Source organism: Castor canadensis, chromosome 10 (assembly GCF_047511655.1).
Source record: "Castor canadensis chromosome 10, mCasCan1.hap1v2, whole genome shotgun sequence".
NCBI lineage: Eukaryota > Metazoa > Chordata > Mammalia > Rodentia > Castoridae > Castor > Castor canadensis.
In genome coordinates, this window is record NC_133395.1 from 64631845 (window position 1) to 64644667 (window position 12823).

At 46.0% G+C, this 12823-nt stretch overlaps 1 protein-coding gene across 7 annotated transcripts in view; it reads right to left on the bottom strand.

The window, feature by feature from the left end:
• Atp7b (ATPase copper transporting beta) overlaps positions 1 to 12823 on the bottom strand; it is an 88756-nt gene that overhangs the window by 22307 nt on the left and 53626 nt on the right. For all 7 annotated transcript variants that reach the window (XR_012436246.1, XR_012436247.1, XM_074043459.1 and 4 more), the window contains 6 exons: positions 10723 to 10884; positions 8742 to 8818; positions 6725 to 6899; positions 4828 to 5061; positions 4084 to 4175; positions 24 to 151 (listed from right to left, as the gene is read on the bottom strand). Coding sequence is in view for 5 of the 7 variants with exons in the window: in XM_074043459.1 (XP_073899560.1) it covers positions 24 to 151; positions 4084 to 4175; positions 4828 to 5061; positions 6725 to 6899; positions 8742 to 8818; positions 10723 to 10884 (868 nt within the window). In the remaining 2 variants the exon portion in view is untranslated. The remainder of the gene's footprint in view (positions 1 to 23; positions 152 to 4083; positions 4176 to 4827; positions 5062 to 6724; positions 6900 to 8741; positions 8819 to 10722; positions 10885 to 12823) is intronic.

The window sequence follows — 12823 nt, forward strand, 5'->3', positions numbered from 1 at the left end:
GAACACAGAACAAGTCACCTAACCTGTGATGAGGGACTCGTCAGCCATGGTATTGCCTTCCAGGACTTTCCCATCCACTGGGAACTTGCCCCCAGGCACGACCTTAATGATATCGCCCCGCTGTACCAGCTCCATGGGCACCTGCTCCTCTCTGTAACAGACAGCACTCAGGTCACACATGGCAACTCACAGCAGCTCTGCTCTTGATGTGTCACCAGGTCAGGTCAGATTATCAGACTAGTCACATTATACAGCTGATCCTCTGTATTTTAGGGTTCTACACCCATAGACTCAACCAACCTCACATCAAACCTCACAGGGCTGAGTGTGTAGCTTAGTGGTGAAGCATTTGCCTGGTATGCATCAAGACTTGGGTTCTATCCCCAGCAACACACACAAGCACACACACACAAAAAAAAAATTGGGAAGAAAAATTATGCCTGTATTGAATATGTACATATTTTTTTCTTCTCATAGTTCCCTAAACAATATGGTATAACAACTACTTACATGGTATTTACAGTGTATTGGGTATTCTAACTCAGTAAGAGATGATTGAAAGTGTACAGCAGGGCACTGGTGTATGCAAATACCACTCAATTTTACATAAGGGACTCGAGCACTGGTAGATTTGGTGTCTTGCAGGGGTCCTGGAATAGTCCCCATGGACACTAAAGGATGACTCTACTGCTTCACACTGAGTAACACATGGGAGCTGAGCTTGAGAAGTACATAGGCAGAGGCTGAGTCTCACTGTTATGTTGAGGACTGCGCCTTTATCCTAAGAAGGCAGGGAACCACTGAAAGACTTTCTGCTACCGAGCAGTACAATAAGGTCTGTGCCTTCAGAAAGCTCATTGGTGTGAATGTGGTATATGGAAGGAGGCAGCCAATGGAGGGCTGCCACAGTGCTTCAGGGAGACACGGGGGTGTTCTGAACAAGCGTGGAGGTAGTGATGACGGCCCTGGAGATGGAGAAGTGAGGACCAGGAGGCTGGAGGCCAGATGTCTGAATGAGGGAAGTGAAGGAACCGGAGACCTAGACTCTGCCCTGGAGCTGTGTGCTGATACTGGGGAAGAGGCAGCACTGGAGGAGAGCAAGGAGGCAAGGCGAGGACAGGCAGGATGTGAGCCCTGTGGGCTCCTGAGAGAAAGCTCAGGAGGTGGTCCTGGGGTCTGGAGGGAGGTTTGAGAATGGGCTCCACACAACTGGTACCTGAAGATATGGGAGAGATGCCGTGTCCCGGAGGGAATCAGAAATACATGAAGACAAAAGGGCCAACACTGACTCCCAGGGATTGGCCTCAGTTAAGGAAGGAGAGGGAAGAAGGCCCACAGGACTAAGCATCTGCAGCAAAGACATTACAATGTGCCAGGTGGTCAAGCTTGTAAGTGCCCCTCCATCCAAGACTCACGGAAAAGAGAAAGGACAGGTGTCCTGGCAAGGGACAGAGGGAAGAAAAGGCCTCAGCCTCACTGACAGGAGCCAGCTGGTACAGGAAAATTTGGAGGCTATCAGCAGGCACCAAGGACTTATAAGCAGAGGCTGAGGTGGGAGGGCCTTGCAGGATGGAACTAGGGACTTGTTTTGCCTCATGTTGTAGCACAGTTGCTCCTCAGAGGGGTCTGGTGGCAGAGGGAGTGGCCATGGCCCTAGGAGAGTAGAGTGTGACTGTGGGCTTGGAGCATCCTGACAGGAGGAGTGGAAGAAGTGACCTAAACTGTGTGACAGCAGTGTTAATGGACACAATCTAAGCACACAGCCTGTCTGAGGCAAAGCCAGAACAACCTCTGGTCTTCTAATCCCCCCTGGTTTAAAACATGGTATCACCCTGTTACAATGGGAGTAGTCAGGCCCACAGTGTGTCCACAGCCAAAAAAATGAATCACCATCACTGCAAAAGAACCAAGTTATGGCAGGTGTAGGCCATATTCCCTTGGCATCTCAGTAGCTTACACCCTCCAGCAAAGCTGGCCATCACCCCAAGTTCGATCATAGGAGCAGCTGTGAGCAACTACAGCAGGTGCGTAAGTGCTTCAGCCTGAGCGCAGAGGCCAGTAGGGTGGATGGAGGCTCAGTAAGTGAAAGCAAGTGCAGCGGCTTTGCTCCCCATGGTTCTAATTCTCAGAAACGTCCAGGCCATTCATGTATAAGAGGAAAAAAAGAAGCCACTGAAGTCCAGGTGAACCAGGAAGTCACATAGGATTCCTCCACTGGGACACAGTGTGGCATAGTGGCCTAGAGGGTGGCCCTGTGCCTCCAGGACCCCAATCTCAGCTCTGCCACATGCCAGCCACGGACTTAGGCCAAGTTACTTACCTCACTGAGCTTTAGATTCTCCACAAAAATGGGGGTGGTGACAGTACCTTCCTCCCAGGAGCGTCACCAGTACTATGTTAGACTATCTGTGTAAAGTACTGAATAGTGTGCTTGGTACACAGTAAGGGACCTAATCTCTAAAAGCCAGTACCCAGGGGCTAGAAGCCCAGCAGTACAACATGTGCTTAGCATGTGTGAGGCCCTGGGTTCAACCCTCAGCACCTCCTCACTCCCAAAAAAGCCAGCATCCTGAAAAAAAAAAACAACTGCTGCTGGGCAACAGTCAGCTGCAGTGACTTCACTCTCACAGGTTCATTTACTCGCAGAGACTCCTGGGGGCCTGTACTCCACTAGCCCAGGATAGCCCTCAAGGGCCAGTCCCCAGAGGACACAACTAGGTACACTGGTACTGGTGACAGTGAGATGAATGGGTGAGGGACAAGCAAGAGTCTGGATCTACATCGTCCTGGATAGTGAGAATGAGAAAGACGGAGACATTGGAGAGCAAAGAGGCATGGTAAAGGGTGGCTCCTGAACAGAGGCCCTGGGGGAGGCACCCCTCATCCATTGTGCTGTGAAAAGGCTGGCCAAGTAGGGTGATGGGAGGGAACTGGTAGGCTTTCCATCACAAGCCTTCTGTTTTCAGCAGAACGACTTCAGAAATGTGAGGAAGGCCTGAAACAACCATTGTCCACAATACAGAAGAGAGGCTAACCAATACAGAAGTCTTACTTTGTAAAAACTTCCATATTACTAAGTATGTTTTAAGAGTCAGTTTATGCAGCCAGGTATGATGGTGCACACCTGTGATCCTAGAACTTAGGAATCTGGAGGCAGAAGGATTGAGAGCTCGAGCCAGCCTGGGCTACACAGCAAGACCCCATCTCAAAAATCCCCTCCCCACCAACAAAAAAAAGAAGAGTCAGTGTATGGAAATGTTAAGAAAGTACTCTGGATCCAATGGCCTGGGTCTAATCCCATTATTTTATCCTTGTGTAACAACAGTCTCTTCCTTAGAAAGCTTTTTCTCCTGGGGGAGGGGTGACAGACTAAATACAAAGAGATTAGAGGAGTACTGACAAGCAGGAAATGTTATATTACTTTCCACAGTAATGATATGGCCCCTTTTTTTCTTCCAAGACAGGGTCTCACCTCCCACGTGCTGGGATTACAGTTATGCACCACCCACCTGGTTTCCAGCAACAATGCCACTAACAATTATTTTTAGTATCAGGCAACCTTATGAGGATGATAAATACTACTCCCATTTTATTCTTTGGTAAGTTGAAGCCCTTCTCTCTCTGCCTGTCTGAATCCTCCATATCTTGCAGGGAAGGCTCGGTTCATAGTGCATGTTCTTTGCGAAGTCTTCTTCAACTAATACCAGCCTTCCTCTTCTAGTTCCCAGAATACCAATCATCTGTACCTCTCATTTGCCATCTTAGCATCCACACACCACCTCCAACTCTTGCTTGTTCATTCACCTAAATGCCTGATTTGTTTATTTATTTATTTTAGCTAGGATTTATTTAGCAAAACAGGATAAAGTAAGGAGAAATAGAAAAGGAAGACAGGAGCACCTCTGCTTGCTGTGCAGGGACGGGATCAGAGAGGCTCCTCAATGCCTGCTTTATGTAATGGAATGAGGGTGTCCTCACCCACCCTTTTAAGGTCCAGTGCGACATCATTACACAATGGGTGCTTGCTGCATTTACACAGGCGATATAAATCCACCTCAAGTTCTACTGACGAACACAACCCACCTGATGATTAAGTTGTCCTCACCGAGGGTCACAACTGTAGCTTCTGTGGCTTGGAGAGACATGAGTTTGGCAAGGGCCTCTGAGGTTTTGCTCTAGGAAATAAGCAGTGTGTGAAATGAGAGCTGTGGTATACTGTCTGCCACAGAGCTGTGGGAGGTGTTAGTGTGAAGAGCAGCTGTGGGAAGAGGCTCCAACACAGCCACACAACAAAGGCTCTGCAGGGATGGGTGTGACCCAGACAGCCACACAGTCACCACTGCACTGAACACACAACCTGGGCCACCAATGCAGTTCTCGCAGTTCCATTTCAGATGGAAAACAATTCCCAGTTTGCCCAATGGCTATTATCTTTTAGCTTCAATGTCATTTCCTTCACAGTCCAAGTCCCAATTTACAGGACCCGTTACAATGCTGGGTGCAAAGTGGGGCATTAAAATGCCCTGACCCTGAGGTGGAAGGATGGTTTCTACACCAAGAGCTCTCCACTCAGGTAGGCACTAAGAGACCAGGTGGGCCCAGACCTGAAGTTGAGGGTTCTTTCCATTGCACAATACAACCTGAACAACGGTTTTAATAATTAACCAGATTAGCTGGGATTTCAGAAGTAGCAACCAATTTGGAGATTAGTGGCCACAGCACCTAATTATATGGAGGTTTCAGATTTCTTTAAGACTTTCTCTAAATCGTGTGTAATGAGTAATTCTCCACCCCAGGCTCAGGCGGACTGAGATTTGTATTACTGACCTTGGCCACGTGTTCCAGCCACCGCCCCAGGGCAATAAAGACGAAGAGCATGGGGGGTGTGTCAAAGAAGGTCACTGGGCTCTTCTCAGCCTTCTCTGCAATAGCGACCACCAGGATGACGAGGGAGTAGGCATAGGCAATGGTTGTGGCCAACACGATGAGCACATCCATGTTGGCTGACTTGTGTTTCAGAGACTTGTAGGCCTGAACATAGAAGTACCATCCACCAAGGAACTGAAAGACAAGGACAGTGAAGGTTGCCGACAAGTAGGACAGAGTTCTGTGATCAATGGTAGGACCAGGGCCCTTTGGGATGGCAAATATTCCAGGTTTGTGTGCAAATCTGACATCACTTTGTCCATAGTGATTGATACTGATGAAACATACTTTCGGGTTTTTTCTTTTTTTTAAGTGGTACTGTTTGAACTCGGGGCTTTGATCTTCCTAAGCAGGCACTGTACCACTTGAGACACTCCCCCAACATCTTCCACTTTTTTCTTTTTTGAGGCAGGGTTTGAGCCCAAATTGGTCTCAAACTTGAGATCTTCGGCCTTGGGCTCCCAATTAAACATACTTTCTGATTCAGAGGAATACTGGCCTCAAAGATGGGTGATCAAGATCATGAAAAACTTAAAACCCAAAGCATACAACATAAACATCCTCCAATAGAATGGTAGAAACGGTGAAAAAACATGGTTCATTTGTATGGTGGGTAGGGTTACACAATTGCTAAAGAGAAGGCACCATATGTATAAACAACCAATATAAAACATGTCCACAGCTGGGTGCTGGTGGCTCACATCTGTAACTCTAGCTACTTGGGAGGCTAGATTGGGAGGATGTGGTTTGAGGCTAGGCTGGGCAAATAGTTTGCCTTCTCCAAAATAACCAGAGCAAAACGCACTGGAGGTGTGGTTCAAGTAGCAGAGTGCCTACTTTGCAAGCATGAACCTCTGAGTTCAAGCCCCAGGACTAACCACCCCCTAAAAAAATGTTCATGATATGTGGTTAAGTGAAAAAGTCAGTATATGTCAGCGTTTTATATGATCCTGCTTCTATTAACATGCATCTGTGTGAATCAGATGGACATGCATATGTAACACATGCATGCAAGTATGTGTCCTCTCAACATACGTGGGACCTGGAGAGACACCTGCCTACCTCCTAATGATGCGCAGTAACACTGGGCAACAGGATTGCACTAATATTTCCGAATGGCTGGAATTGTTTCTAATAAGCATAAAGTACATTAGCAATTAAAAAGAAAATACAGGAAAAACAAATTCAGCCTACAAATGTTTGCCCCCAAGCAGTCCTAACATTCCAACATTAACTCAGGAGTTTGGTTTTATATTTCAAAATACATGCAAAGAGCACACTTCCCATCAGAGACCTGACTGGGTCTTTAATGTCACCACCACAGTAGACATTTCACCACACTGTCTCTGTTAAACAATAATTTACTCAAAGGCTGGTGGCGTGGCTCACGTGGTAGAGTACTTGCCTAGCAAGCTTGAGGCCCTGAGATCAATCCCCAGTATGGAAAAAAAATTTACTCAAAGAAAAGGACCACATCTTTGCTGTTCAAGATAGAACACTCAGGAGAAGCATGAGCTCCAAGGGCACTTGCCTGCTGCTTCTAATACCAAAGGTAAATTAAGCAAATTTGGACACATGGCTCAGTGGTGGATTGCTTGCTTAGCATGCTGGGTTCCATCCCCAGTGTCACAAAAAATAAAAAAATTAGGAATACACAGGTTCACTTTTATGGGGAGGGGCAGCTATTCTATGGAGTTTCATGAAGTCAACCCAAAGGACTGTGTTTGGCCTAAAAGGGAAGACACTGGCCATGCACGAGTGCAGAGGGCAGAGGTTTGCCCAGCTCCCAAATACTCACCTGGACAAAGGTACACAAGATAAAGAAGACAAGATTGAGAATGGATAGTCCTGGGATGATATTGTGGTCCAGGACCATGGCCTCGTGGGGCTCGTGGCTGGGGATTAGCATGTAGATCATTAAGCCCATAACAGGAATGCCAAACACCAGGCTGCACAGGAAAGATTTCTTCCACCTGGAGGGCAGAGCAGCCACATACATGCATTAGATACCACTCGGCACCTACATTACGGGAGTGTCCCCCCACTCCCCTATTTCCCCCCAGGACTTGGTTTAAGATTTGGCTTTGTCACACATCTGGGACAGAACATCAAGGGCTAAAACAAAAGCAAGGCTCCCTCCAACACTGACTTCCAAGGGATAGTCAAAAAGATAAACAGCACAGGGATGGGCAGAAGGTTCTGAGGCCCAGCCCTACCTCATATAGCTGACCCGTGACTCCAATTTATAGGTGAGGCAACTGAGGTCCAGAAGCTGAGAATCTAGCCCCAAAGAGTTCACTGTCCCCCGTCTATGGCTAGCTACAGCTCTTTTCTTTCAAAATGTAATCTTATATAGACCTCCAAAGGAAAAAAAAACAGACAAAAATAGTATTTTATACTAATAAAATGTGAGCTTACTTACACATTCAGTTTTTATTTTTTCAGCTTTTCAGACAGGGTCTCACTATGCAACCTAGGCTGGTTTCCTGCCTCTGCTTCTAAGTGCTGGGATTACAGGTTGGTATCCCCACACCTGCCTCACATTCAGTTTTTAAACATACACATAAAATACAGTCAGTGAGAACAGTGAGGCTGTTGATAAGCACAAAAGTCTGAAATCAGGGGATGGAGCACAGGTGACAGCTGTGGCCTTGTGTTAGCTGCAGCACACATGAAATTTCAACTTAGTAGTTGTGGGACCTTAATGTAAAGCACGTCCAAGTTAAGGCACCCTAAACAGGGCATGGAAACCAGGAGCCTATGAGACCAAAGTCTTCTATGCTTGGGCTCCTGTGCAAGGCCCTAGAGCATCAGACCTAGTAGCTTTCCAGATCCTCAGCTGCCAATCCCTCATCTGCCTGAGACACACCAATCGGACCAAACCACAGATATCCTTGAAGACCCTAGAAGGACCCCTTACCCCCATCAACTCCTTCAGCCAGGCACACTTCCACTCCTGAGGCTCAGATCCAGGATCTCCTGTTTGAAGGCTTCCTAGACCTTCCAGAATCCACTTAAGCTATTGCTGTCACTGTCATTTACTACTGTCCCAGTCATATCAGGAGCCTTTCTGAGGCAGGGATAATGCTCAGTTCATCCCACTGTGTCACAATGTCCTGCACACAACAGCAGGCTTTAAGTTTATTAAAAGAATAAGCGACCACCTGAAACAATAGTGACAATGAGTGAACCCAGGTCTCCCACTTTCTTTCTTTTTGCAGTTCTGGCATCAAACCTAAGGCCTAGTGCATGCTAAGCATGGGCTGCACCACTGAGCTATACTCACAGCCCCTCCCAGGCTGTTCTCTTTTCCCTTACCCCAGATGCCTGTCCTCAAATCCTAGTTCTAGAACATAGGCAGATAAAGTATGAAAACATTGTAAAAGGAAAAGCTGAACTTTTTACAAGCTCTCTTCCTTCACCCTTTCCATTTAAACCCTGCCCAATCTGTTAGCCACCAGTTACAGATGACTATTTAAACTAATTAAAATTATGTGAAATTTAAATTTTTTATTCCACATGCACATCAGCTGCATTGCAAGTGCTCACTAGCCTCATTACTAGTAGCTACCATACTGGGCAGAGCAGACACAGCACACTGCCATCACTGTAGAAACTTCCCCCAGACAGCACTGTTTCAGAGGGCTCACATTACCAGGGTAAAGACACTGACCCAGGCGGAGGACACCATGGGAAGCTAGGTGTGACAGGGGATTAGATGAGCACGAAGGCATGTGCACAGCTTGAGCCACTGAGCTGGCAGGGAGGGAGACAGACACTTAGTAGGGTACAGTTATCTTTTGTGTTCTACCTACTGCTTTATTTCCATCTTGTGGTCCAAGTGGTGAGCGCTGGGCCTTCTCTGGGCCAGGGAAGCATGAAAGCCAATTTCCTTGAAATTAAAAGAGAAGGGTGGGGAGGAAGAGAGAAGGTACTTGTTAAAACGTGCATCGGCCAGAAGCATTTCCTGATCTGGAAATTAGAAAGTGAGTCTCAAAGTGCCTCCGGAGACTGTAGTGGGTTCTCCTCTCATGAACTCTTTACCCAACCTGGTCCACAAGCTCAGCTTGGAGGTTCAGCGCCACCTCTGCTGACAGACTGCACCACCAGCCTGAGGATATACAGCCTGGTGACATCTGTCCCTACAAAGGCAGCGGGCTTTGTATAAACTGAGAATTTTTTAGTTAAATAATCCTAAATACTTTCATGGTCTGGAACTTTCATTCATGCAGGAGAACAGTGAAAGTCACAGATTAAATACTTTACCCGAAGCTCCAGCACTACTGACAAGAGCTGGATGGAGAGTTGAGGCCTCAGATTCCCAGGCCAGGCTGCTTCCCACTGAGGCTACAGACAGCCCCTCAGTATCTGGAAGTGTGGCTTCCACTGTAGCCCAGCTGGCTACACCTCAACTGTGCTCTCCTCGTGGATTACCTCAAGCACTTTTGCCACCACTTTGACGTGATCATTAAGTCTTTGATATTCTATATGAACTGTCAGGGAAAACTGTCAGGAAATATCTTAGCACAAATACAGACAGGGCCTCAGCATGCTGAGACTGGGACTCTCACATAAAAATTAAAACTTATAGTGGGAGAAAGAGCATCTAAGTCAACATAGGACAGATTCTTTCATAACCAATACCATCCCGATTACATTAGGAAGCCAGGCAATATTCCAATATTCCTCAAATAAGGACAGAGGAGGGTTCCCCGAGCTTGATGGGCTGGGTGGAGGATATCAGAGAGCAGAAAGGGTGACTGAGATGCACTTGAATGTCTCTCCTAGGCCTCACCTTCCCACAGCCTGCATCAGTGTGACACCTCAGTCTTACCAATGCCATGGCTACCACTCTCTCAGATTTATGTACTGCCACACTTGGAACCATGAGATCTGTGCTCCAGCCATTGTGGTACCTGAGAGCTGGTACCTGCAAGTAGCCCTTGGCCTCTGAGGATATGTCCTCACTGATAAAGCAGCTGTGAAGTCTGCCTCTGAGTGAAGCAATGGAACAGCAGCACTTCCATGTCCTAAACTCAGTGGGCCCAACAACAGGCAACATTTCCCTTTAAACCCACATGTACAATGAAGAGAAAATTAAAAACAACATGGCATTCAGCCTGCTGTAAGATACTTCATTTCATAAGTAGTCGTTCTTGCTAAGCTTAATTTACCCTTAACCCCTAGCTGTTACAAGTTAATGTTGCTTGGTTTGATTGTCTTAAGCCATTCTAATCATCACTAATCCTCACTTTCTCATGGTCTGACGTAACAGAGACCTTAAAGAGGAAATAGGAGGGCTGAGGACAAGCTGAGAGAAGGAGGTAGAACAGGCATGAAAATTTCCAAAGCAAAAATTACCAAACTCTTCAACAAGACAGCCCTTTAGCAGAGGGGCAAAGTGCAGTACCATTCTGTTCAATGTCAACATTCTCTTGGTCAGTACATTCTTGGCACATAAATAACATTTTAAAACCAGAATTGGGAAATTTAACCCTACATGCCAGGTATCTTGGCAACACTGATGCTTCTCAGGGAATATCTGAAACTAAAAATAAGATGTCTTTTCCCCCTCCTTTCTTTCTTACTATTCACTGTTATTCTCTTTCAAATTATTGATTTCCTTCTTGGACTAATTTAAAATGACTAGCCTTATTATCATGGGAAAAGTTCATAGGTTTTAGGTGATTTCCATTTTTATTCTTTCTGCTTAAGTATATTTTCTCATTTTTCTTCAATGATTACATATCACTACTTTTAAAAAAGTGGGTGTAATTTTTTTCATGAATAAATTACCTCAATAATTTTCACAATATCCCGTGGACCAATGATTTCTGGATCAAACTTCACATGGGCTTTGCTGGTGGCGAGGGCTACAGAGGCATAGGTGATGCCATTTGTCCTGGTGAGTCTGGACTCTATGTTGTGAACACAGGAAGCACAGGTCATCCCCGTGATCTGCAAGACAGGACAAGATTCTACAGACACAGGACTGAGAGGAGCCTTTGGGAGGCATCTCTATGGGCTAGCACCTTTCCAAGACTCTGGACTCCCACCTCCAAACCCATGTATAAGACTCTTACCCCTAAAATTGCCCAGTGGCTTCAATGGCTCTCCCCTAATGACAGCAATCATTAAGCAGATGGTAACAGACCACAGCTTCCCTTTGGGCTCTGTAAGAATGGGCTTTCGGAAGCCACTCTATGTCTGTTATCTCACCACTGTATCTTTCTCTCATTGTATCTCAAGCACACAGATGTGCACCTCTGCAAAAACTCTCCAATCTCCTAAGAGATGCTATAGTTGCAAATGTTGCTGGTGTCTGTTCTGCAGCCTCTGCTAGGACACCCTCCCACTCTAGTGCTCTGTTGGCTCCAATGGAGACAATGTCAATGCCTCACTATCAACAGGAGGACAGTGCTTAGGAAGGCCTGATGGAGAAGGTGGAATCTGAGGTGGTCTCAAAGGATGGAGGCAGTGCTGACAGATAATAGGAAGGGTAACCACTGAGGTGTGACTGATGATCAGGATAATGTGATTGGAAGTGCACTTTGAAATTTTCAGCAAGAATTCCTAAATGAACAGCAAAAGAGATGAGAGTTCCATGTGGCTAAAAATTAGGGAGGGAGAGGGGAGCTCATGTGTTATCAGACACATTCAACTTAGTGTGGGACCCAAAAAAAGACCAGAAAGGGAAGACTATCAGGCAAGCGGACACTTACATGTTAGCAGGTGGCTGTGCTAACAGAATCTTATCAAATCTACGAATATTTCAAATGAAAGCCCACCTTTTAGTTTCGCAATAATAACTAACATTTGTTATACACCTGTAATGCACCAGGTAATGTCCTAGGCACTGTACTATTCTCACCAGACCTATGAGGGAGGTCTCAAAACTGCAGTGCTGATGGGTCTAGTGACTCATATAAAGTCACCAAACCAGTGAGGGCCAAGCTGGAGCCTGTACTCAGAGGGCTTAGCTGAGCCACTGCTGTCTGCATCATATGGCAGCTCTTCAGAGACTAAAAGACTCAATGTTCCGGCAGCAAAACAGCCAGAATTCAAACCAGGTGCCATGGCACCTCTGTTGTGGCAAATACCATGTAGGTATGTGTGTCATGACTTCCTGACATGAGAAATAGGGGCTGGAGGTGTGACATGCCGTTCCTGGAGTATGGGTTAGGTGAATCAGATGATTCACTTGTCTGGTATGAGTGGTCAGCATTTCCTAGGATACCAGTTCAGTACGGAAGTTCTGGGCTGGGATGTAGCTCAATGACAGAGTACTTGCTTAGCCTGTGCAAGGCCAGGGTTTTGGTAAAAATAAATAAATACAGAAGTTCACATAAAAGTCTTTGATTATACGATAACAACATAACTATTGATACAGTATAGATTTTTTAAAAGAACACTGCATAAAACACATTTTTTAAAAGAAAGTTTTTGTCTTTTCTAATAATATTCTTTTTTTTTTCTTTTATTATTCATATGTGCATACAAGGCTTGGTTCATTTCTCCCCCCTGCCCCCGCCCCCTCCCTTACCACCCACTCCAGCCCCCTCCCTCTCTCCCCCACCCCCTCAATACCCAGCAGAAACTATTTTGCCCTTATCTCTAATTTTGTTGTAGAGAGAGTATAAGCAATAATAGGAAGGAACAAGGGGTTTTGCTGGTTGAGATATGGATAGCTATACAGGGCATTGACTCACATTGATTTCCTGTGCATGGGTGTTACCTTCTAGGTTAATTCTTTTTGATCTAAACTTTTCTCTAGTTCCTGGTCCCCTTTTCCTATTGGCCTCAGTTGCTTTAAGGTATCTGCTTTAGTTTCTCTGCATTAAGGGCAACAAATGCTAGCTAGTTTTTTAAGTGTCTTACCTATCCTCACCCCTCCCTT